This window comes from Mya arenaria, chromosome 1 (assembly GCF_026914265.1).
Source record: "Mya arenaria isolate MELC-2E11 chromosome 1, ASM2691426v1".
Classification (NCBI taxonomy): domain Eukaryota; kingdom Metazoa; phylum Mollusca; class Bivalvia; order Myida; family Myidae; genus Mya; species Mya arenaria.
Window position 1 is genome coordinate 47,641,479 of NC_069122.1, and position 27,111 is coordinate 47,668,589.

At 32.5% G+C, this 27,111-nt stretch overlaps 1 protein-coding gene across 1 annotated transcript; it reads left to right on the forward strand.

Moving 5' to 3' along the window:
* Positions 1–247: 247 nt before the first annotated feature.
* On the forward strand, positions 248–26,745 carry LOC128234363 (parathyroid hormone/parathyroid hormone-related peptide receptor-like). Its single transcript, XM_052948565.1, has 13 exons — positions 248–541; positions 6,167–6,265; positions 10,082–10,189; positions 12,532–12,656; positions 16,427–16,521; positions 16,984–17,155; positions 20,898–21,054; positions 21,246–21,306; positions 21,722–21,788; positions 22,425–22,522; positions 23,300–23,438; positions 24,735–24,776; positions 25,393–26,745. Exons 2-13 carry the CDS (start codon positions 6,181–6,183, stop codon positions 25,699–25,701), a joined length of 1,458 nt encoding a protein of 485 aa, XP_052804525.1. The 5' UTR covers positions 248–541; positions 6,167–6,180; the 3' UTR covers positions 25,702–26,745.
* The last annotated feature ends 366 nt before the right edge of the window (positions 26,746–27,111 follow it).

Genomic DNA, 27,111 nt, shown 5'->3' on the forward strand with positions numbered 1-27,111 from the left:
ACATTGCATTATTAATTTAAGGTGCTAAATGATTGAACACAATTCGCGTGCGACATCGTGTGCGAAAAAATTGAAATAATTGTTTTGATCAATGGAAAAATCCCAACGTCATAAATCAGAAACTCTATCAGCAAACGCTTTCAAAATTTTTGTCGTACATCACGAAAAGGCAATGAGTATGACCGTATATCATGCATTGAGGAATGAAAATTCACAGAAGAATCATATAACAACGGATATTATTGGCTAAATTCTCAATTCACTAGTTCTGGAGGCAGTTTCCAGAGAAACAGGCACAGTGTATCGCGTCGTTGAATGTAAAGCCACAAAGCTTGGTGTTCATTGGGACCTATTAATGAAATAGTGCTTTTATCCTTGTACTTAATATTAAGAAGTTAAACTTCATATTTTAAATTGAAATTCAATAAACATTATTATATTGAAATTATTTTGGAATTTTAGTGTGTTGACGTACAAAGGGAAACGTTGACATAAACGTTTCTTTCACAATTATTGCGAGGAAAAGCTATCATACAGGAAGGTAAATTTAAAAACAAAATATTGTATTATATTATTATTGCTCCTGCTACTAAAATATGGTGCATGTGACTCAGTCCATTCTGAAAATTGCAAAAAACTTTAATACTCTTATTTAAAAAAATATATTTGTCATTTAGATATTAAACAAAATATAATTTTGTGTTTCTGAAAATAATAAGCGTATTCAACTCAGTAATATCGAAATAATATTGGCAATTTTGATAAGTTTATCGACATTTAATCATTTATGCTGTGCTAATTATTTTCGTTATTTCATTGTCTCAATATAATCTAATTCTCTCTTAAATCGTGTGCTGTTTCTATTTTTTATGTTTTGGTTGTTATGATAATGACATGTTTGGCTCATCGTCACGTTGTAATTATAAAAGCTGCTTCTATCAATATCAGTTTTATAAATATATTTTGCCATTATAAAAATAATACATTAGCGGATTTGGACAGAGGCATACCCGCGCTCGCCCCCTTTGAAATTGCTAAAGTTTAGTGTTTTTTTGTCAATATCCGAGAAACAATATGAAAAGAATGTACTTGTATGCACTTGAGTGTACCTTTCTGTCTAATATTACTAAATATTTCCTTTGAAACAACCACAAACCCCAACAAATGATGTATTGTTTCTTATTTTGGGAGGGAACGTACGGTTTTTTGCACTTCCAATGTACGCCATATCTTACGGAAAATCCTGAATCCGCCCCAGTAATTTGTCTTTATTGCATGATTTAAAGATCATTGACAACATTTAAGCCTTCAGTTCCGTTTTGAATAAATGTTTTTTTCTTATATACCACTTACTCTTCTATTCAAGCCTTATTCTATGGATCACTAGTCAGCAGCTGATTCTTTGTATGGCAATGCTATTTTCATTTCTAAATGCCGCTTTTTCCTGATTTATGTCATCTTTTGTCCAGAATTCTAGAAATACTTTTTCGGAAATTACGACAAAGAGGAAATTAATCCGGCGTTATTTATAGACATGGTTATGAGTAGAACCAGTGGGAGACTATCTATGTAATAACGATTAAGAAATTGTTATAGTATATAATTAGAAAAACGTATTTCGGTACATACGCGTTACATCAAAAGACAATACAGCAAACTAAAATAGTTCCTTAATTAAAGACCCTCATGAGATATTACTAACTGTAATGTATTTTCTTAAGATTATCACACTGTTTTGAATACCTTCATTTTTTCGCTCAGAGTTGTTTCATTCAATGATTACGCTAATCCTTTTATCTTTATATCAACATAGGAGATTTATAATTGGCTAGTCCAGCGCCGCTATGAAAGGTTCAGAGTAAACTCGAACATTGAGGCAAAAATAGCACGTGGAAGTTAAAGAGTTGAAGTTGAATGTTAAACTGGGTGTCTTTAGGGCAACCACTTTCAGATACTGTCTCTGAATGACGAAAACGTCTATATCGAATTGATAAGTGTATGTAAAAATGAATGGTATCAAGTGTAAACGTACTGTTTTGCTTTAAAGAAGAAGTTAAATAACATGTTTCCTGATTTGCATCAGTTGTCATTACGATGAACAAGATGATGATGTCTTAGTATAATGAATTTGATTACATTTAAGCTAATTATTTTTATATGTGTTTAACATGCAATATTTGCAATCATTGTACAATACATCGCACTATATATGCTGCAGCACATACACAATTGTAAAAAAAAACAAATGTTCAACCATTCTTTTGTAGTTTAAAAATAGTTTTGAATGATACTGCATAATAAAGGGCATATCATTGGATGTTGTAACACTTATTTTTGGGGGAAATGAGGAGTTTCCGTCATTGTAAAATGAAAAAAAAAATATTTGAGAAAAAAGTATTAAAGGCTATATATGTAATTCCTACCGCAACTTTTACAATTGTTTCAGGATTACTGAATGGAATATATTGAACGACGTCTAAAATTTAAGATATAATATATCATGTTAGTTCGATTCTCATCTTCCTTGAATAATATACATAATTATTCAGATATAAAAAATCATTACAGACGTTGGTGACCACGAAAACTTGCAAAAGGTCTAGTGATCAAACATTTCCTTTTTATCATTTGAAAGGCAGGTATTTTGCTTAATTATAATATTTGCAATGAATGAATGCTATACTTGACAGATACAGTGATTAAAACTTCTAATTTTCATATATGTTTTAAAATGAAATCGGACGGGAAATGAACCTTTTTGCAATTATGTTCCCTTAAGTAGTCCCGTTTATTTTCTGTTTGAATGTGAGAATATTAATGAAGTATTACTCTCGAAAACAAAAACAACGGTGATTTCCATACAGTTCCGAGGACGTTAACACAATCATAATGTTTCCTGAAACAAGGTTGATTTGAAACATACAGAAAATCGTTAGCCTTGTGGCGCATATTAAATGATGATAGGATGGTTCATTTTTATTCCATACGAAATCACCGATTTCCTTAGTTGAAGTTGCACCAGTATAATATAACATTCCCAAATTACCACACTTTAAAGAAGAAATATAAACCAATGGTACCATGAAACATTTGAATAAGTATCACTAAACGAGAAAAACCCTTAATGGCTCAGAACGAAATGCTGACAATAATCAAGACAATCCAAAGCTTAAAAACAGCTGATAGTCTAGAAAATAAATGCGGAATGTATCTTAAATGCAAAATGGCTTCGTTTAAATGCTTAAAGAAGTGATTAATATCCATAGTGTTTTCAATTAATGTTTCTTTTGTTACTCGGAGAAGCTGTCAAATGATAAAGCCCATTCTAGGTTTTGTGAACCGTTTTGAATGGACGTATTGGTAATATAAAATGGTTCCAATTCCAATGTAACTGACATCCTATATATAATTTTCCATACCCCTAAGGGGATGATACTTCGTTTGCAACTGTATCGATGGTGTTACAGTCAAATGGAAATAATGAGTTTATTTAGGGACTTTAGTTCCGGTTAACTATGTAAACAGTTTTTTTTTCAGTGTTGCAAAAACAATCGCTATCTTCACATTACAGTCCCAGTAAGTTTTTGGGGTGGAAACTTTGTTTGCATATCGAAATGACTTCTTTCAACCATTTTTAACCCCAAGAGTAAGAAAATGTATGTTTTTCGCAATTAAAATGCAAAACAACCGAAAGTATAATTTAAATATAGCGCGCACAACGTCATTACAACAATTGTATATCACGTTACTTTCTTAATGTCAAAACGTCCATTTTGCTTTATAAACTCACGAATCCATTTCTTAACAAAAACGTTATTGGTTTTAAATGTCATTTAAACAAAAGAATTCGTATTAACACAGTTATTTTCTCAAACTATTTCATTTGAAAGCTTATATTCAACTGAACAAAATGAGGTTATGAAACAGTATTGACACAACCTTATCCAAAAAAAGAATTCACCGAACATCATCGTTATTTTTTTCATTTAAAAATGCTTGCATTACATATAATCTAGAAACAGTAGCTTAATGTGAAATTTCATTTGGAAATGTTCTGGATTGCATTAGTAACTTCTCCAGTCTAAAACCTCATAGTCCGGCTTCTGCTCATGTACTGTTTGCAATGCGCTATGTTCCGCCTTCTTATTTTTTCTAATTAGCATATGGCGAGTCAGGGATTCCCTTGGTATTTCCAATCCATTTCTGTTTAATAAAGCATCGTGTGAACATGCACTTCATTAGGCATATAAGCATATCATTTTTCTTAATATTTAATCCTCAGTGGTACTGGGACATTAATTATCATTACTTTCGCTTAAATCTTAGATAAGTGTGTGACGTAAATTCAGTACATTTAGGTTTAAAACTATATTTATCGCAGGAAGGCTCCATCTTGTTCCTTAATTTCTTTATAGTATTTCCTGTATTTGTCTTGAGTTTTTTTTCAAAACTTCCAATCAACTCTTGAATTATGATCTGTCTCCTTTATTGCCTAATATATTTCTCTTTTTATTCAAACGCCAATAGTCTGACGTATGTTTCATGACTCTGATTGTATTCATCGTTATATTGCACTCCTTTATTTTAGACTAATATTCTAATCAAATTGCCAGTGCATGAAACAGCAATATTAAACGGTAAAGCTTTACAGCTCTTGATGTTGTGTGTTTTACTCTTTTATTCCCAGCACAATAAATGTCTTCATTGATGCATTCAAGAAACAAATACTTTCCCTCTCATACATCTAAATGCAAAAGTGTATCCATCAACATCGAATTGGCAGGCTATTTAAGACATTCATTATTCTTATCTTCCCTATTAATACTATTTCATGTGAGACCCTGAAATATCCCGTGTGATACTTATAAAAGGCCTTTGCCATTAATGAAATTAAAACCGCTTGAACAAGCCATAAGGCAAGGCTCTTTCTTGCTGATATTTAAGTATTTAAGTCATTGCGTTGTTTAAACAGCGTGTGCCTTTTCAAAGTATTTACATGCTAAATCGATACACTGAACCTAAATCGATACATATTTTTGCTGATTTTATTGACGGTTAATGAAACAATGACAACCATATTGCCGTGACAAGTAGTCAATGAAATCAGTATAAATCCTGTTTAGAGGCACACGGTTAGAGACAAATAAAAACTGAATGAGAGACACAACACGTACCAACTTCATAAACAGACCAAACACGCCTCAGATTAGTTTTATCAATAAATGATAAGTTAAAAATCTGTTTCAGTTTCAGGATAAACTATAAAGTCTATTCAAGAACATGTATGCAGTCCAAGACATAGTGTTAAATAAATCCTGTTTTAGTTTCATGTTTAGTCGGAGATATAGTGTTAAACAAAAACTCATTATGTTGTGACTTATCATTCAAAGATATGGCGTCTCAGAAACGTATTGTATGTTAGGCTTACTATGGTTTTTCAGATACATACTTTGTCAACATAGTCCAATATTTATCCTACACAATTCATGTCAGGCTTAGTACTAAAAATGGCGTCTTAGAAACATGTTTTATACCAGCCTTTGTCTTACTCAAGACAGCAAATATAGACAGCATATGTAAAGTATTGTCTACATTTGCTGCATCAAGTGCATTTTGATGTGTTTGTACATTCTCACAATAAGGTTTAAAGCCTAATAGTTTATATTGCATTTTAACCCAAGACACGGGGTTCCACAATCATGTTATGTAAGATACATCAAAGATTCCGCATTTCTCAGCAAAATTGTTTTCGGTTATAACGTATCCACGACACTTCGATTCGGAAGCATGCATTGCTTAAGTTTAAGTTGAAAACCTGGCTTTTCTTTCTTAAGGTATGTGCGTGCGTGCGTGCGTGCATGTGTGGGTCACGTTCGCTGCAAGGCATGACCTTTAAGAAGTACTATTTTCTTATCAAATTAACTTCAAGATAACAAATGTTATATTGTTCAACGGCAGATTTGGTCAAAGTCGTTGCATTTTTAAAATTATGTATATGTCAGGTTATCTGCACACATACGACTTTTCAGGTTTTTTTTTTCATATCGCATCAAATTTTTGGCGTGCCATTTCCGATATTAATATGTTCATTGTAAGTCCAATACACATGACGTTCAGACAAGACGTTGTTAATTCATTCATAAACAACTGATAATTTTCAATTCAGCTTTAGTCCAAGGCATGGCATTTCAAATTGACCAAGAGGCGCTGCTTAAAGCTGAAACACAGTGTCTGGAGAAGATTGAACGTTATACTCCTGAACAAGGTAAGCAGTTATACATCGAAACATTGCTATAAACGGATTGGGAGAGATAAAATTGTAAACGACGATCCCATGGGCACAAGTATGGTAGACCGTAAATGTGAAAAGCCCGTCATATTGGCGATAACGTTGTAAACCTTCAAATATCCTAATGTGTCATGGCCCAAGTTTACACATTATTGCAAACAAGGCATAAAACACCAATAATTTGTTTGAATTATACAACGACGTTGCTGCATTTTGGTAATTTTAGCGATACTGAACCTATCGCAGTTTATATCTTATAGCTTTCATGAATTCGTTATTAGCAAACATCAAAATATAAATCGAAATTCCAGACAGGTGCAGCACTCAGCTGGTATGAACTACGCATGATAATAGATTTTTGTCCGAAAAAAATAGCATGGTGTGGTAATAAAGCATTAACACTTGAACGATAATTCAGAAATGTCTCTTTAAGCTATTTTTTACAAAGACCGTTCAAGTCATCTGCGATGCAGTTGATACACATCTTAATGTTAAACGGAATTGTTTTTTGAACAATACAAAGACTAATTGTACAATAATATGAAATCGTCAACCTCTTCTTGAGAATTCTTGTCAAGGAAAGTTTGATTTTTTTACGACTTTTATTTTCATGACAATCTTTGGCTGATATTGTTAGGAGACGTCGATATAGATAATTTAATAATTTCACAAAACCTCACTTGTGTTTGTACTTGATCAGTGAATGACCACTTATAACTTTATGTCATAGCTCTATGTTACACAGCAAAAATTGGTTGGAAAGTTTTCACAAAGCATCTCAATAAAATATTATAAATGCAATAATTAAAACGTTTTTATGGGGTGGTCGCTGTTACTGACACATTGTCTAGCAATTCTTAAAGACAGGTGATACACGGATTGCACATGCCCTTGACAAAAACTCTTTTGTTTGAAAACACCTCGTAATCTTGACAAGGTTTTATTTTCGTGGTTGTCATTTACACCAATAAGTGAAAGACTAAAACTCTTAATTGCGTTTCTGCTATGAACTCTCCATGAGGGATTGATACGTGTGACTACAAATGACAGATTGACAGTATTCGAAATTTTAATACATCAGTCAAAGTGAAAATATTATTTTGTATCCATCCATATATTGACAAATATAAACATGATGGTCTGAAATCTGTCTTTTGATACATAACCGTTATTTTGCTAAAATGACCGGAATCAGACTAATTAATAAAGCAAACAGTTAAATATCATTTAACAGAAGTAACTGTTTAAACTATGAATCGAAACTGAAAGTAATTATAATTTTATTGACATACACGGACACAACAAAGCCAGTACTAACAGTTTATTGGTTTTTACTCGATGGGAGAAAGCATACGGTGGCTGATAATGATAGTTAAACAATTATCATAGCAGGTAAATCATGATTGCGACCTTGAGTTGAGATGACAAACAATAAGAGGTCGTTATTTAGGATTCCCAATCATATATATTCAGACCTGATAGTTTATGTTGTTCGGATTGACTATACCTGTGTTTTTTCATAAAATATAAAAAAAAAAATTAATTTCTGCTTTGCATTTATTCAATTGGTCTCAAAATTTATAAATTTATATGCCGGTAAAATGCTTATGTTTAATAACTTGCAGCAAACGCTCGGGCACATGCGAAGTTTAGTCTTATATCTAATAGAAACCAAACAAGTGCTTTCGCTTTTATTTATTATCTTGCAGTGACGCGTATTGTCTTATATATAAAGTATTTGATCATATTATAAACTATTTAAAGTAACACTTAATTTATCGCACTCCTAAAACCACTATCTCATTTATTCGCAAGTGTTCAAATAAAGAAACTTACGAAATCTTTGTTTTCTTGGCCACACAATGGTTATTAGTAAAACGAGTAAATTTCTAAAGAATACTTATTTGAAAAACTACAAAAACAAGCTCAATAGCCGAACGTTTAAACATAAACACTGTTTAATGGCACAAGGTAAACGCCAAAGCCATAGCACACAAAAACCCCCCCAAAAAACAAGCAAACTAGAAACATGTCACAACAAAAGAAATCTCAACAAACATCACAGTGCATACAAACAAAACTAGGTATGTTTATCAAGGATTGTTAGGTACCGCCTTAGAACGGTCAGTAAAATGTAAAATTACTGGGGGTTTACAACAGTTTACGTGCACAAACATCACTCTTATCCCAACCATCTTAAATCAAGAAAAAACCCGTAAAAGGTAATCTAATCAAAGTATGCATTACTTGAGGGAACTTAATATTATTTAAAACTTCAATGATAAAGATCCCAACTCTTTCTTTAGACGGAGGAATACAACTCAGAGTACCTAATGCAAAAACATTTCAAAGATACGATGCAGTCATTGTTTGAAACTATGATCATCACTCAAAGTCTGCCTTAGAAAATAAAATGTTTAAAACTGTGTGATCATAGAGTTTCATAATAAAAAGCATCATTGTACTAAAACTGGGAACAAATAAAGAAAACATAAAAAATAAAAACGACATATATCAGGTAATCTTGTCTTCCAAATGATTACCTATGTAAACTATTTGAAGAAAATGACGTCAAATGCCAAAACATTCCCGGCCGTCCAAAGACGGTTTAAAAGATAACATGAATCTGCAATTTATTCATAAAATCAAAGAGTGTGTATCAAGATTGTACTCTGCATAATAGTTATTCAAATATTGAATTGTGTGGTGAATCTGATTGTTATAAAAAAAGTTTAATAACTTTATAAATGTTTGGAAGGAAACTGTAAGATGGATCAATGTGAAGTGAATCATCTTGATAAAATGGTACATTTAATGCCAAATTATGAGACAAATTGGATTGTTTTAGTAAGTAAAGCAAAACAAATCACAGTTTCATTCATCTATTCTTAGCGAAGACAATCCTTGAGAATTAAGATTGTTGTTAAAAAAATGTAACTCGTAAGGCATGTCGGAAAACTTGAACCTCGATTTCATAATAGAGTCTTGGAAAAGAGGCACGTTATCATCATGTTTTGATATGTCTCGTGACGACCGTAAAATGAGTGCGTAGGTAGTGCAAAGAAATTTCCCTTTTGTTTTTTCGCATCAATGCTGTCGATCACTACCTGGTCTATATCGAAGTAGATTTTATCACTACAGTAAAAGTCCCTTGAAAGGGCATTTATCGCTTTGACAACACAATACATGAATTCCGCTTATACGGCTTGTAAATTTAACCATGAGGCGATACGTAGGTTGATATTAGATATGAGCAATTCATCAAATGCATAATTAATTCAACATTTCGCAACTGTCCGATAAAGTAGTAAAAGAGGTCATTCTCAAAAAAGACAATTATTGTTGAGTCTTGCCGCGCCAACCTTTTTAGAAAAATAGGAATTTTCAATACGGTATATTTTAAACAAAATTTAACGTTTCAGGGTTTTAAATGCCTACTTATACCCCGATGTATGGCATACAAGTCAATACTATGCCATGTGCTAGCGTTAAATGATGTGTGGTTGCTCTTATAAGTCAGTGCTCTTATACGTTTTTAGATCTATTTATATTTGCCTGTCATTCGAGACATTCAAATGCACCCTTGTGATTCTTGTGAAAAAACAATACCACTTACGCCTGTATATCGGGCGTTGTGGGTACTGCACAAATGAGGAAATAACCAATACGGAATGTATTTACAACGTGGATATATATGCTTGCTCCCAAACGGTACATTCAAGATTGTTTGGCCCATTACTTAAGTTTCTCTCCAAAAAATGGTTAATGTTTTACTCATATTGTGTGTTGCAGGTTACTGCAACATGACGTGGGATCTGATGCTGTGTTGGGAAGAAGCACCAGCGGGCACCCTTGTTAGAAAGGCTTGCCCCAGTCACGTGAAAGACATTAGCAAAACAGGTGTGTACGATTATAATATACACTTGTATAGTTATTAAATGGTACGGTTATATTTGGTCCTTAACAAACTAGCCACAAATGAAAACATAACCCAAACAGGTGTGACCAATCTTTACCTTAATACAAAGGATATTAAATTAGAAGTATTAATTTACGTTTTTGTCTAAAAATAAATTAAAACGACTCTTGGCGAGGTGTTCCATGTTATTCGGCCGTTTGCCTTTTAGCATTTGATTTTCCGTCTATTAAACAAATAAGTGAGGTGTTTAGCTATTGTCCGCGTACATTTAAACTATATCTCTATATATCTTCGCAAAAGAAGCTGTATGGCGAAAAAAATATATGCGAGATGCTTTTATAAAGAGCTGCAGGTTTGCACATGTACACACCTACAATTTCTTAAATAAACACTGCATTGCTACGCTTTTATTTTATTTTTTATCTTATCATCAATTGAATGTTAACTAGTCAGATTGAATACTTCAATAATATCACTGCTGTAATCCCGACTTGTTTCCAGATTTAAATTTCTCTCAGGTCTTCGTAAATTTTACCTGTTTTCAAGCACAAATAATTTCAGACTGACAAAAGACGAAACCAAGAAATGAAAAGCACTCGGAAATAACATCTCATTATTACTGATAACATCGTTGATAAGCCAAAACCAGCCCCTCAGGTTAACAGACGATCTTGATTTTCTTTTTTGACAGCTTTATATCTTACACAAATTTAATTCCTGAGATAATAAAGGTATGATTCTCCAAAACGATTTAATTACGAGTAATTGATTACGTCTAGATTCAGCTGTTATCTGTTTGTTTCGTCATTTGGCGGGGAAAGCATTCAGTAATGTATAAATATATTCATCTCGAGTATTTGTTTATTTAGACATTGAAATAGTGCGATCGCAATCGGTGATTATTTGTGTGACTTCCCAAAATATAACACTTTATCAATATTATGCAAACGATGAAATATTAGTATTCATTTGTGTTCAAGTAATTGCTTAACTTAATGTTTTGCAATTGAACTTATTTGCGGTTTCATAAATCGTAAACAAATTGCACCAACGAACAAACGAATTTAATCTCCTCGAAATTTATCATTCTGACAGAACAGTATAAACATAGGCCCTATCTGTCTCCATTACGCAACAAATGCGTCAGAAATAGAATTTGATAAATTCATAAGCTTGATGTAATCATCAGTTTCGCCAGTTTGTACAGATTCAAACAGTTGACTTGCATTCATTTTATCTTAGATTTACGATGATGAGTGATGTGTGCATGATTCCACGTGTGATTATGCTTTATGAGAATTACCTGTTGTCTGTATCCTGTGGTCATATGAAGGCCCCTGTGTCATTAATGATACAGTTGGTTGGAATAAAATACACTTTCGACCATCACACTGAAAATTTATTGTTAGCCTTTTGTTTGTGTATATACTTTTTTAAACCTTTAATTGTACATTAAGTCGAAAATAAACATGTTTCATCTCATAAGATAAAAAAATAATGAATGAAAATTAAACAATCATTATGACCGACTTATGCCGGTAAATGTTTCTTGAGATATATTGGTAACTACCTTGAATTAACTACACGAAGGGATTTGTTTTGTAAAAAAACGCTGTATGCATCACGGTAAATAATCAGCGGGAACGTTTTCCAATTACCAGGTAGAGGCATTCGATCAGTTTTGTAAAAGTTCATTTGCCAACCGCGTGTTTGTAATTAATTTCCACCACATACACAGTAATACATATAAATGACCGCACATATGAACTATTCATGTTCTTCCGAAGCGACAGAAATTGTGCATTTAAAATTATATAACGAATACAATTTGACATCTGTGATAATTAATACACGTACAATGAACAGAATATATGTGAGTACAATGTGGTTTCCGTCTTCATTACTGGATTCGCTTAAGGAGCTCTTGTTATTCAAAATCATTTTCTGATCCCTGTTAATGATGATTATATTTTGAGCCTTTTAATTGGACAAAACAGCATATGCGAATAATCAGGCGCCTGTTTTTAAGGGTACTCATTCGTAACTTCACTAATAGTGAAACTGCAAATAATTCAAACACTGCAGCATGTTGAATTTGGTGTTTGTTTTGTAATACTTGTTAAGGTTTAATGAAAATATTACACTTATATAATTTCAATCTATCGGACTTGATACCATACGTATTGATATTAATACCAAGCAACCTTTGGTGGGGTCTTCGAAATATTTAATTGTACAGACTGTGTGCTCATAATTGTATTATCTTTCTAACATCTTGCTTATATTGATGTGTACTTACTGATTCTAATATCTTGTTTGTTAGGGTTTGCTCTGCGTGAATGCGGACTAGATGGCATCTGGGTTCACCCTGACGATGAAAACGCTACAACCGGTTGGACCAATTATACCGATTGTTTTAAAGAAGACGCAGACTTTGCATCTATAAAGGTACCAAATGACACCCTTAAAAGTACTACGGGTTTATATCCTTCTTGTCTAAATAAAACAAGCAATGGTCATGATTTTCCAACATCAATATATTTAAGCATCAAGTAAATTCCTGACATTTTAAGTGGTTTAATTGACCGTTCCAAAGCGGCACCCCAATACTCCACACATAGTGTCTTTTGATAATTGTTTGTTACGCCTTTATCCTCGTGGCTTTTATGAGGATCGTCATTAATCTATTTCCTTCTGGCTTTGTTATTGTAGTTGCCATTGTTTTAGTTCATTGTATCTATGACTGTAAAACGTTTAGCCTCACTTATCCAATGTCGCGCTAAATTTATCGCATATCAATTGTTGTGCTATGTTATTACACTTGTTATAAAGCAGCATGCACAAACTATAAACGAGCGAACAACAGACAAAAAATATCCTTTGATAAGCAATATGACGCATTTATTCAAGTAATGTGCACTGTACTACGAAACAAAACATACATGTATACTTGTACCTTAATAAGAGAAAAGTAAATGTTTAGTGTATATAGATGGTTTTCCAAACTGAGGCGTTTGATCTTTTAATCTAAGGATTGTGATCCGTCAGTATGGATCCTGTTATCTGGGCCGTATCGGCGTATGGCTGTATCGATGAATGGAAGCTACGGACAAACCAAGCAACCACACACATAATTAACTATTATGTTGTTTGAAAGCACAAGGATTGAAGCTTAACAGAGATACACAAAATGCAAACAATTTGGGTATGATTGATTGTAGTCATAAAATGAATTTTTTAGTGAAAAAGTATCAGGTAGATTCACGTGTTTAAATTAAATCTAAATAAACAAGATGACTATTTTGTTTGAAAGGGTGGTTTAGTGTGTCATTTGAAAAGGATATAATTTGTCAATTAGAATGTTGTAATAATATCTCTCTAATTTGCAATATTGTAAACATGGCTTAAGATAGACATGATGTGATTATAAAATTCTGGTTATTTTCTTTTTACAATAATGTCTTTTTAACGATCTATGTAAGTCGTATGAAGTAGATGTTAAATCGTTTTAAGGAAATATTTAAGTCGTTTAATCGATAAACATAAGTTGGTTTTAAAATTAATGAGATACATTAGTCGTTTAAACGAACATACGTTGTTTAAGCGACTTATATACTATATAAAAAACTAGATATGTTGATCATTGTTGAATATTTATTTATTTATTTGTTGACCTTGTCACTAAAATACAAAATAACAGGGCAGTAATTGAAATTAGTTCTAATGATGATAAGCTAAGTATTTATGTCAAACTTTGCTTGGTCTTTAAAGGAAATTCAGTTGCTTTGCTGCTGTTTTGTAATTTTAGTAATCTTGGCATCAACAAAATAATAAACTATCAATCATAACGCCTAAAGGTTTCAATTGCTATTAACAAACGAGTGTGTGAACAAGAATATTGAACAGCTTTATTCTTTAACAGACTTGGAGCCAATTGAAATTACTTGAAATTTGTTACGGATAGCCTGCATTTGATTGGAAGTAAACGAGTTTACCAAAATGTTATTTTCTTCTTCAATAGTGATTTTGTTTGATGCAGAGAAAACATAACCGACAGTTTGAAAGTATTTTTTATGAAGCCTATTCAAAATATGTGAAACGGTGTTGATGATTTCTGGCACACATCTGAGATATAACAAACTGGCGCGGGTAGAGTCAAAGCAACATGTATTCGACCATCGACTCAATGTGTTGTACTTAAAGATAAAACAATTCTTAAAAGACGCATTGGCTAAAACAATAAACAGTGACATTTTATAACAAGAACTTGGCATCTCATGATTTCATGATAACTTAACCTTAAAATGTATGTGCACAGAGTACATTTAATAAACTTTAAATTAGGGAGTTACTGAGTCGATATTAATAAAACTGGTCAATATTATTTTATTTGTTTTGGTAAAGAGTGTTATTAAATTTACAAATATGACAACAAGAATGAATACTTAAAGTAGAACAATTTGAATGCTTAACTTAATGATATATAAAGGACGGACTCAACAGTATACGTAATGCGATTTAAATGATGACACTTACAATTCAATGTGAACCTGTATTGATATAAATGTTTGTATTGAGTTATCACGGTCATTTTCATTGCCATCCTCGTTGCCAGAAGCAGCGACAGTAGCCTAAGCAACATCAACAATATCAGTAGTGTCCACGCTTAAGATAATAAGGTATTAGCTATTCGGATGATTAAAGTATATTTTGACATAAAGGCGCCAATATTTCAATAAGTATCAATATAATAAAATGGTATACAAGTGACTGAAGGGACTATCGTAACTTTCAAATAATCATTAGATTTAAAAAAAAACAAACCTATAAAGCATATGAACACTTTACCACAATCTGACATTTATTATGATTTTAAATGTTCCCTCATCTAGCAATTATTTGAAGGAGCTGTTTACAATTAACGATAACAGCCCTTAACCTTCCGACGGAAATGGTACATTTTATTAATTTTAGTTTCATTGGCATTGAAGGGAAAACATACAGTTCATATTATGGTCTTTATCATGCATTTGTATTGTTAACTTAATCAATCTTGAGAAAAACTCCAACATAGTAAATTGTGTTGTACAAGAAATATCAACATCAACTTGTCTAGTACAACATGTTACGAAACATGCAATGCGACCGATTAATGCAAATTCAATTGCATTGAATAGCTTCATAACCCAATAACTTAACACCATCTGTAATATCTTTGAATGTTTCTCGCATTAGTCTTTACAATGTTTAATAATTACAAGGGTAATGGAGAGAAAGAGAATGGCACTTTTATTATCTGTTTCAATTATACAAACACGGTTGAAAATGAGGCGATTATAAACTCCAATTATGCATGCATTTAGCATTTGAATATATGTGATCATTTTTACAGGTTTAAACTCTATACTATTACCTCTAATCCCATTGCTTTGATATTGCTTTTTTCGATCCATGCATTTTATAGTGACATTATTCTATATACAACTGTTACTAAATAGATAAATACTTACGTGAAAAACTACAGAAACAAGCTCAGTAGCAGAAAGTTTAAACATAAACCCCGTTTAATGGCACAATGTAAACGCCAAAGACATAGAACACAAAAGCAAAAAATCACAAGCAAGAAACATGGAACAATAGCACAAAACTCAACAAACAACACAGTGCAGATAAAGTTTATCAAGGATTGTTAGGTACCGCCTTGGAACGGTCAGTAAAATGTAAATTTACTAAGTCTAATAAATAAATAAATACATCTAATAAGGCTAGTAAATGTGTTCTTACATTTGTCCAATCCTTATTAGTTTCATGATTTCGCAGCAGTATTGCTCAAATTATAGGTCAGTTTTGAAAATATCCACATAAACATTTACCCAAACACAACCATAGTTTAAAATGAATTATTCTCCGATTAGCATACAGTCGTTACATACCTCGGTGTGTAAAATAAGTTACTGTAAGGGACTTGATTTATTTTGTAGCTTTTTTCGAAAATAGCCACATCGACTTTAACACAAATACGTTTATGTCTATTTTTACCATATTTTAAAACTTGTTCCAGAAAACATGATTTCATCTCAAATCATTTTTCAGACTTCTTTGTATAACAATTAATTATTGTAATGGATTAAATGTACCTCTTACAAAGAATATTACTTAACAGGCTATCCAACCGCTTTAACGAGCTGCTTTTCTTTTAAATTATTGTGTATTTTCAGAATGATCTGACAAGGATTAACTTAATGGCCAATATTGGATATGCTATATCCCTCGTCTCGCTGGTAGTAGCTGTTTTAATTATGCTAATATCAAGGTGAGTTTTAAGAACTATATGCAACGATCATTTAGTAGAATAAACGATTCTTTTACAGCTTAAATCTTCGTTTTACTACTCCAGATGTATTAATAATTGTCCTAATTATTAAGTTTACAATGTTTTTTATGTATAACGATTGTTGTATATTAACTTATGACAAACCACGATGTTCCACGAGAGTGTTTTGTAGTGATTTAATATTATTCGCTACTGGAAATAGTCTTTGCTTAATACAATACGACACAAAGCCCATAATCCTATACGTCATATAATGTTTATGACCATTTTCCTGTTCTTAGATCAATGAAGATATCTTCTTTCACACCAATAAAATGAAACTGACTTATACATGTGGTAGACATTTTAATACACACTTAATTACGAATACTAGTTTATTACCATACTGCTATTTCCCCAGGCATTCCAAATTCTCATGAAGCATATCATCTCCTTTTCCAGACGTCTTCATTGTAAAAGTAACAGCCTGCACCTCAACCTTTTCACTGCCTTCATCCTTCGGGCTGTGTGCTCGCTTCTCAAAGACGTATTATTTGTGGAAGGCTTGGGTTTAGACAAGGATGTTATTCAGCTATCAGAGGATAAATTCATCTTCAACGAGGACGGAGGAGCGGTAAGGCATTGGGCACGCACATTTAGGACGTGTCTAATTTATTATACATAAAGCCATCTCAAACATAAATGAAAAATAACTGAAAATGGGGTGAACGTTTCTATAACGTAATGATTAACAAAACAATGTTTTCAGTCATAATAGTTTTCATATACAAAGACAATTCTCTTCGAATATACACTCAGCCGAAGTGCTAACGCTTTCATTAGGGTTTGCTTAATTTGCAAAAAAGACGCACCTAGAGTTGCTAGTTTGCTATCGATAATGGAAAAAAAATCGGTAATTGATTAAAGTCAACCAAATAAAAACGAAAACCACAAATGAGTTTTCCTCAATCTGAAACATAACGGTACATGTATGTCCATATTGCAATCATTGTTTACAATACTATATAAAATAGTATATCGGTCTCAGTTGTAACACTTCCGATTTCTGCCTTGAACATCATGCAGTGACTTCTCATAGTTATTATGTAATGCATATCTCACGTTGAACTAGCTGACAACGCCTTTTCCCAGAACATTTTTCTCAGCTTCAGAAGAATGTGCTGAATATTGCGCATACTTTTCTCATTTATCAAAGGACTGATAATATTGCAATTGCTGCAAACTAATGCGAATAGCTACTAATATATCATTTTCCTGATATTTTTTTCGCATTTTTACTATTGAGCACTGATAATGCACATATATTATCTGAATATGAATCAGAACTACATGGATGTGTTCAAAGATGAGATCGAATAGTATCGCCAGGAAAACTGACAGTCTAGGAATACCTTGCGTATCTTTTGTTAAAATTTGTATTGAATGCGTGTTCGTACCAAGCACGAAACCGGTTTCAGTGTTTCTCAGATTTACCCTCTTAATATCAGACAACGTTAACATCTCAACATGCTCAATTGAGCAATTTGAAAATAACAGTCGAAAACAATTAACAAAATAATAAATAATGTCACAAACAATAAATACAACTTAGTGTTGCCCCGAAAGCAATTTCGGATAAAATGACCACCTCTCACCTAACACCAGTAAACTACGTCACTTAAATCGACAGCGCACCGGCCATACTGACCAAACAAATTATCTTCCGCTATACGGTGTTAAGCGGAGAACAGTTGGTGTAAATACACCCTTACAAGGAACAAGCAACTCCATTCCCGCCGACGAGACGAGTTTATAGTAAATTGCAAATTAAAGTTAATTTAGTAAATGTAAGGCACAAATAAGTAAATTTGATTTTTGTAACACGTTTTTTATATGTTACTTAATTCTACGTATGCGCAAACTATTATAATTTAAATGATTTTGTAATTTTATGTTGTGTTGTTAATCTGATATGGGCACCTGCTACTTTTAGCTATTAATACTTCCCTGCCTTCACAATAAATATCTGTTTTACTCGATATTAATTTTAGAATAAAATGATCACGATGAAAAAGAATATCTTATATCTAAAAATATTAATTTCGTCCTAACTTAAAAAACAGCATAATATGTCTCTATTGCTCATAAATGTCATTTAATATCTCAATAAAATACACAAATTAATCAGCATATTCGAATTAACCATGTCGTGTTCTCTTTAGGATTTCACCGTAGTCCTTTTGCCGAATCACAAAAATACTGTTGTCTAGCCTGTTTATAGAATGTTACCATTTCATAGCGTAAATAATGACAATATGACACTATAGTATTACCCCATTTCTACTTAGCAATGTCCTTGTTTTGTTTGATACATCTAACTATCAATTTAGGTAGTGTAATTACCAATTCCCTATTCCGAGCATCTTCCAAAGGCTGTCTAAAGGCGTAATTACCTTTTAATCCTGGCACTTACCACATCGAATTAGACAGCTTGCAAAGCGTATTATAACAAGAAGCAAATCAGCATCGTGTTCTCCTAAACCTTTGTTTAAATATGTTAACTCAATTACAAACCAGTCATCGCAATTTCCGCACCTTCTACTAAAAAAGAACTGCCTGATAATTATTATTTCTCGAACCCATTCTGGTTCAACTAAAATACAATTTTCCTCCCCTAGTTCAAAAAATATAATGCAAGCAATTGCAAATACTATTTTTGCTAATGTTATCTGAGAAAAATAAAAACAAATATCTTTGAAAGATTCCACTTGACTGAGCATATATACCTTACGGCTCTAATTTCTCTGGGCGTTAAGCGTTTTGTCGCTCTGGCTTTGACCAACAACATACAACAACGAAATCATAATCCGTTATTGCTTTAAGATTACCAAACTTTTGTTATTCATTTAAGGTCAAATTACACCTATTCGAAAGTGCCTACTCATTATCACATGCCCAATACATTTAGGTTAATACATGACTGTATATCACTGTTTGTACTCGTACACCGGATATTGTCATTTTACCAATACACAGTGAAAACGTTTAACAATTGTATTTTTCTAATTAGAAACGTAACATTTTTCTCAGGTTGTTAAATGTTTAGTACACATTTTGAGCTTTCTCCCCTAATATGGAGTTAGGGGTTGTGAAGCTTCAAGAATATTGTTCATGCAATCAAGAGAAAATAGTTTTCCTCTTTTGATTTATATGGAAAATAGAATCTTATTTAAATAATTCGTTATCATTAAAAAGAAACGAGCAATAAACGTATGGATTCCTGGAATATCACCAATTAAAAAATACATGTTTCCAATTTCATTGTTTATTAACGTGCGGCGTAACATTCTCATATTACACATGTGTACTTAAGATTAGATACGTGATACTTTTATTAAACAGCAAGCAAGGTGATACAATGAGACTATAATGAAACAGTATTTTATTTCGTTGTAAAAACAAAGAGTGTGAACCAATTTTTACACGACAAAATGTTAAAATGGTCAAATGCAGACAGCGTAATGAAGAAATGTATACTCCAGTTAAAGCAATAGCAATTTCAATCTTTATTAATTTACATTAATGTAAATTTTCATTTTACTGACCGATCCAAGACGTTACCTAACCATCCTTGATAAACATTCCTAGTTTTTTATAGAGTATATATATATGCATTGTGCTGTTTGTGGAGTTTTGAGCTGTTATTCCATGTTTTTGTTTGTGATTTTTTTTGTTTTTGTGCTCTATGTCCTTGGCGTTTACCCTGAGCCATTAAACAGGGTATATTTCAATTTGTGGCTACTGAGCTTGTTTCTGTAGTTTTTCACATAAGTATTCAATGAATATTATTGTTGTTCATAAAAGAGTGTAATTTTTATCGGATCATAATGTAACTTGTTCAATTAATAAAAAAACAAATTTAGATACGGGGGTAAAATACGGTTACTGGCCCAATTCATATTATACTATTTTAAACACATTACTGTAATGAAATAAAAAATGTCCACTCATCCATTTGTCCAACATGGATAAACTAATTATGTTCATCTTTAGCTCACCAGAAAGTAGCAGTAGAAATAACAAATAAATTCGGGAGTAGTATTGGTACCTGGATTTCTTTTTGTTTCCCTAATTGAATTTATTCATGTTCTGGTCAGGAATTCTATTTTGGTTTCCTTGGCCATCATTTACAAACAATCTGTAGTTTTAGTTCAGGCGCAATACTTAAAATTCTTATTTCAAAAGTAACTGCCAGTTAACAGTCCCGATGGATTTGAGCCTACATTCCGTTCTCTGTACTACTTAAGAATCATTCCTTAAGTGCCTATTTATTACAAGGGAAGATATGATTATATCTGTTCTTATTTGCTTTTCAGCACTGGGAGTGCAAACTGTTAGTGACATTGTTTATGTACGCTCTGTCAGCAAGCATGATGTGGATTTTCATGGAAGGTCTGTATCTACACATGCTGGTGTACAAAACACTTTTTACTGAGAGAACCGGCATTAGGATGTACGTTTGTATCGGATGGAGTAAGTCTGCACACATTTTGACTTTATGCATTGCCGTCCCTATACAGAATAAGCATTCCCTTTATCGTTTGATATTAACCAATTACAACATTTGATATGCTGCCAAACGTAATTCTTAAAGTGAAAAACTAATTTGTTAACGAAATTGGATTATGTGTGAAATAAAGCTCTTCTTTTCTTACATTGTACAGTATTGCCCTTGGTATACGTGATACCGTGGATTTTGGTGAAGCTGTATGCTGATAATTCATTGTAAGTGCAATTGTAATTATCTGTTCTTTAAAAGACTCTTCATGTTCAAACATGTTTCTCGTGAGACAATGGATGAGTCGCATCTGCAGGATAGAGCAAAACGCGGTTCTGGTTTCATATTGAATTAATGACAATGGCAATCAACGGTTTAAGTATGACGTGCAGTGGTTTAAGTAACGTAAATTGCGTTTTTATGTAATGAATTCAACGACAATCTGTCGGTGATATGATAACAGAGATGTGTTTTCTTTATGGTCAAAAAGAGGTCAAATCTAATTAATACATAGAATTTGGAAGCGTATTAAATATTGTCATCGCTAAGATCGGATATAATCGAATAATTGTATTGTCGACTCACTCTTATAGAGCAGAAGTTTGCCATCATGATAACCAAACTATTGTTCTTTCATTTCAGATGCTGGAATGTAGACGAATATGGCTTTAACTGGATCATTATGGGTCCGATCACATTCACAATAGTTGTAAGTCCTTAAAAATATTCAGTTTTTTTGTTTGCTATTCACACTTTACTTTGCGACAATAAGCTCTCAAAAGCCCTATATATAGTTTTCGCGTTAAGTTGGCTAAATAGTTGATCATGCGTTAAAAAAGACAAAGCTGGGACCTTTTGACACCAAAAGGTTTGATATATTAGTTGTGAGAGATATCCATGGAATGATAACATGTGATATATAATTCACTCTCCTTGTACACACAATACCGCTTGTCCTATTCCACTGAAATAAACTTTGTTCTTATACTATACACTTGTATGTAAATATTAGTGTTAGCCTTTGACACAGTTTGAATTAATTATAAGAATTAATCATGTAGCTGATTAAATGTGGAATCATCGAATATATTTATCTAGGAGTAAAAGCAAATATTTTAGGAATACAATAGAAACTACAGAGATAGCCAAAATGTCCTTTTCTAAACAAAGACCCTATTTAGCGTCACAAGGTTTAGGTCGAACAATCTTTAAATGAGAGAAACAATAACGTAACAAAACATTAACGACACCAGGGTTACTTAAAAAAAGAACAGTTTTGTCTAAAAGAAATCAGACTATTACACGCAAAACTAATGAGTAACAAAGTGTATTTCCTGTTTTCCAGCTTAACTTCATATTCTTCATCAATATCGTGCGAGTGCTGTGCATTCGTATGAAAACTCACAGAAACATTACAAACAAAAGCAGCAATCAACAAATCAGGTAAATTTAGTACTTTCCTTTATATTTCATTGATAAATACGTCTCAACAAGAAAGGTATTGTTTACAAATAGTTATTAAATGGGTAATGTGTTTAAGAAAGTGCTACGAACTCGGGCTGTAAACCATTTTGCAGGCCTTTGCAGATGGTAACACCCTCAAAAAGGTGTATAAACCCTGTATCAACTGAGGATAGCGTGTATAGAGCGTGTTGATGTCAGTCATACAGATATTAAACATAGGCATGAAAGCCCGATTTGCATTTTGCTATTCTAGTAAGCGTTGCAATGTTATTATCCCTGAATAAAATGTTGGTTTTTATAAATGTAATAAAGTTGTAGTTTGTGTGAGTGAAGTGGTCTGGCGATGTAGGTGTCTGCCGAAATTAATCTAAAATTTGCATTTACTTCGGACTATAGTTCTGATTTTCGCCACGAATAAGGCCTCGGATTCGAGTTTTATAATGCAAGCTATCGTCATGAATGATCTTATATATTCTTGTAATTCAAATTTACTGCCAGTATTGGCCAAAAAGTTGCAAAAGTTTGTCTCTTATTTTATCCTCATGACTTATAGTTTGTTCGTTTTTTTCCAAGACAAAAGTAAGTTTTTCGGTAAATTGGTTAGCCAATGTAGTTAACACTTACAATTGATCGTAAAATATGAAGCTCGAGTGTTGAAAGCGAGACGGTTTTTTTTTATTATATGTCACTTGGAATCGTTTCGCTTTCACCTCTTGAATAATAACCCTGTAAATATGCATTTCTTAATTATTTTAGATATTTGGCGAAGTTTGCGCTAGTCCTGATACCCTTGTTTGGAGTGTTGTACATTGTGACGTTAGCTTACCCAGTCGGGATTGATATTCGGGCTGATATGATATACCTTTACTGGGACATGTTCTATAACTCATTCCAGGTATGTAGATTTAGGTCGGCTAAGGCCGAAAGGGCACCATGCAATATTGACCGACGAGTGGCTTGGTATAATTAACTCGTTTGAGGTATTTTCATAGTTATTAAAACTTTGTCGCCACAGGCGCAAGCGTTTTCGGCGTCGTTGCATAAAACATTTATTTACAGGATGTTCTAAAACCTGGCCTGGCCTGGACTGGCCTTGCCTGCTGACTCAGTATTTTGTTTCGGGACAGGCCGAGACAGGCCAGGCCAGGCCAGGCCATGTTATATACATATTGAGAATACAAGTACCGAATATACTACAACACATTGATAGATCGTTATTTCCAAATGAAACTGCATGTTTAATGTTTTGATTTTTTCTGAGTCTTTTTTTAGATGAAAAAGTAGTTTAATTGAATGCACGGAAATATGAATACATTACACGGATAAAAAAATAATTGAGTGCACAGACCTTCGTTTACAAATCGAGTCTTAAAATCAATGTGTTGAAACTCAAGTTTAACATGCTTATATATTTTTTTTTGTGATGATTTCTATGTTTTTAAATGTCATTATTTAAGATGTAGAAATTCCATCTTACAGTTCATATAGTTGAACATCAAGTTGTTCAAAACTACATGCATAGGTCAATTGAAAACCTGTTTTTTAGACATTAATTAATTATGCATTTAATCAAACTACATTTTTAATCTGAAAAAAATCTCTGATATTTTTTTTATATTAATCTAATTTTTAAATAAAGGTCTATCATTGTGTTTGAGCATATTCAGAGCTTTAATTCTCATTATATATTAAATCCGGCCTGGCCTGGCCTGTCCCGGGCTGGCCCGGCCTGGCCCGACCAGGTTTTAGAACATGCCTTTATTTACCATAACTCTAACACTGGGTTATATCATTGTTGAGTGTTGCCATTTTATCAAGTAACAAAATACCGACTTCGTACCGTCATTATTGATGTGCGGGAATTTTCTCAGTTTTGAACAGAGTCATGCATGTTAAGAATGAATTCTTGAAAGAGAAATACATTTTAAAGCAAATAAATGTTTCGGTGGAATACCATGAATTTAGGCATTTTGTAAAGCTTTCTATTTTAGAAAGCACTCATGCTTTCTTTTACGGTTCAAACACAAACCACAAAAAGAAAACAGTGAATTTCATACTGTATTGACAGTCGTCGGCATCGAATTTTAACTCTTTTTAAAAAAAATAACAAACAATGTCATACTCAAAGAAGCAAAATATTGTCGTTATATGAAATAGTTAAGAGAGATAATGGAAAAACATCTATTTCCAGGGTTTCCTGTTAGCAGTTCTATTCTGTTTTTTGAACGAAGAGGTAATTATGTCCATTCACAAGTAATTAATAAGTAGACATTATTGAAATAAACCTTATTTTGTTTATTTATTTATATATATTCATATTGTCTTTGTGACCCTGCCTATGATACATTCCATTAAAAAATCGTAATAAAACAGTTGTATTTCTGTTGTTCAATACCTTGCTGTAAATGCATCTTATTCAAGCTACCTTAACCTTTTAGAAACGTTATTTAGTTAATGCTTTGAAATGTTTTGTGTTTGTTGTTTTTTAATTAAAGTTATTTAACATCTTGATTATTTTCTTGTTGGAATTAACTAATTTAAAAATAAACATAGATTCAGAGCGTTAGTCATTAAAACTAGTGTAATTGTTTGAAGCACATAATAATGGGTAAAACCCATTTAATGTATAAAGTAGTTATGATAAAGTGTGTAGCGTTTTTTTTCTAATTTAATGACAAATACATTATATATTATTGATAAAATAACGTTTCAATTTCAGTGTAAGATTGCGCATGTATTAGTAAGAATAAAATCATGAACAACAAAGGGAATTATATCACTCGTAAAAGGGTGATGTTTATTTGGTGTAATTTATTGCTATTGAAGACAAGTTTCTCTTATTAATTTAGGTTCACAATGAGATACGACGGTACTGTTTGCGTCATCGTCGAAGCGACAACTTGTTTACTCGAACATTTACGTTATCAACCTACCGTAAAGGATCCAGTATGTCGCACACATCTCATACTCATGCTAATAGTGTTGTTCGTGGGAACAAACGAAACCTTGGTGAAAGCGACAATGGTGTAAAACTGTATACAAGAAACCAGGATTCCATATCCAGCTCCTCCTGCAGCGAACGAAAACCCGGAGTTCAAAAATCAGTCCGTTACCATTTAGTCGAAGACAACGATCAAATCTATCCACTAATGGAATAAATATAAACCTTCTGATATCCTAATTTTTCGAATACAGTGAGCTATTTATTACGTTTAACATATGTTTCCAACACGCTCCAATTGGTGCCACTTACTTTTGTATAAGCCATATACTACGGCTTAACTTTCTAGTGATTTGCATGTTTTAACATATTCTTCCGCAAATCTTTGTTACGGTAAGAGCAACCAGGTGATATTACTTACATGCTGTTTGATTGGTGTGAGTATTTCATTGGTGTGTTTGTGTTTAGTAAAGGTTGATAAGCTTTGGTATTATAGAGGCTAAAGCTGAATTTAATTGCACTGCACAATCTTAACCAACACTAAGATTGTATTCATTATTATTGAACAAGGCTTTCTTTCTTTGTTTCTTTTCTTTTCTCGTTAGAGATAAAACATGGAGCAAACATATATACAACCAAAAATTAAACGACGATGATTCGTTTTACGAGGCCAACAAAACAGGACTTTGTGTGCAGCAGTTCCCGTTCCAACTGTTTCAAGTTGTAATGTGCATGACGTTTCCACCCGCATGTAAGGAATAACTAGTGCATGATGTTACAAAACCAAAACATGTTCATTCGGTTTAAAAGGTTTTCGTTCCATGCATATTTTGTAACAATGTCGGCGAAAACAGGGGGAATTGGTTGAAATAATTTTTAATATATGTAACATAGACACTGGAAATATATGTGGGTTTACAATTGTATGAAATTATCTTTAATAGCAAACGTGTTCTTCTTAGAGAAATAATATGCGGACTTAGTCTACCGGTCTTCTTTTAATTATGTTTAGTATTTTTTTTAAAAAGAAAAATGTTTTAAAACTGGACAATCATGAAATATGTTCATATGAGGTCGATATTTTAATGTAAGTACGAACAAGGAACGAACCCTTTTAATAGTATTTAAATGTGCTTTAACATTTATAGTTGTTTATATTGTATGATTTAAAGTAGCTTATCCTGCTACATACTTGTTCACTGTGATAGTCAGTGGTACTTTCATCATTTTCAACGTGTTATAATTTGTAATAAACGGATGAATTCACAATAGTCTCTTTCCCTCACCGATTCCTTTCACTTCATCCGATTTTTATTTGAAAGACAAAATGTTATACGGACATTGATTTATCTAAAACATTAATGTCGAATGAACACCATTTTCAAAATATAAACGATGCGTCCAGGTATTACTCTGCAACCATTTAGTCTAAAAAGGGCCCGTATTTCTTGTTTGTGATTATTTGTTTTTGTGTTCTATGTCTTTGGCGTTTACCCAATGCCATTAAACCAAGTTTATGTTTAAACTATTTGCTAATGAGCTTGTTTCTGTAGTTTTTTACATAAGTATTTAAGCCAGATAATTAAGACAACCGTAACGAATAAAGTAATTATTTTATTCTTTTAAG

Coding starts and splice junctions, on each gene's coding strand:
- LOC128234363 (XM_052948565.1), top strand. CDS start 6,181: ATGGCATTTCAAATTGACCAAGAGGCGCTGCTTAAAGCTGAAACACAG. Junction 12,657..16,426: donor CAGACTTTGCATCTATAAAG/GTACCAAATGAC, acceptor GTGTATTTTCAG/AATGATCTGACAAGGATTAA. Junction 17,156..20,897: donor TCAACGAGGACGGAGGAGCG/GTAAGGCATTGG, acceptor TTTGCTTTTCAG/CACTGGGAGTGCAAACTGTT.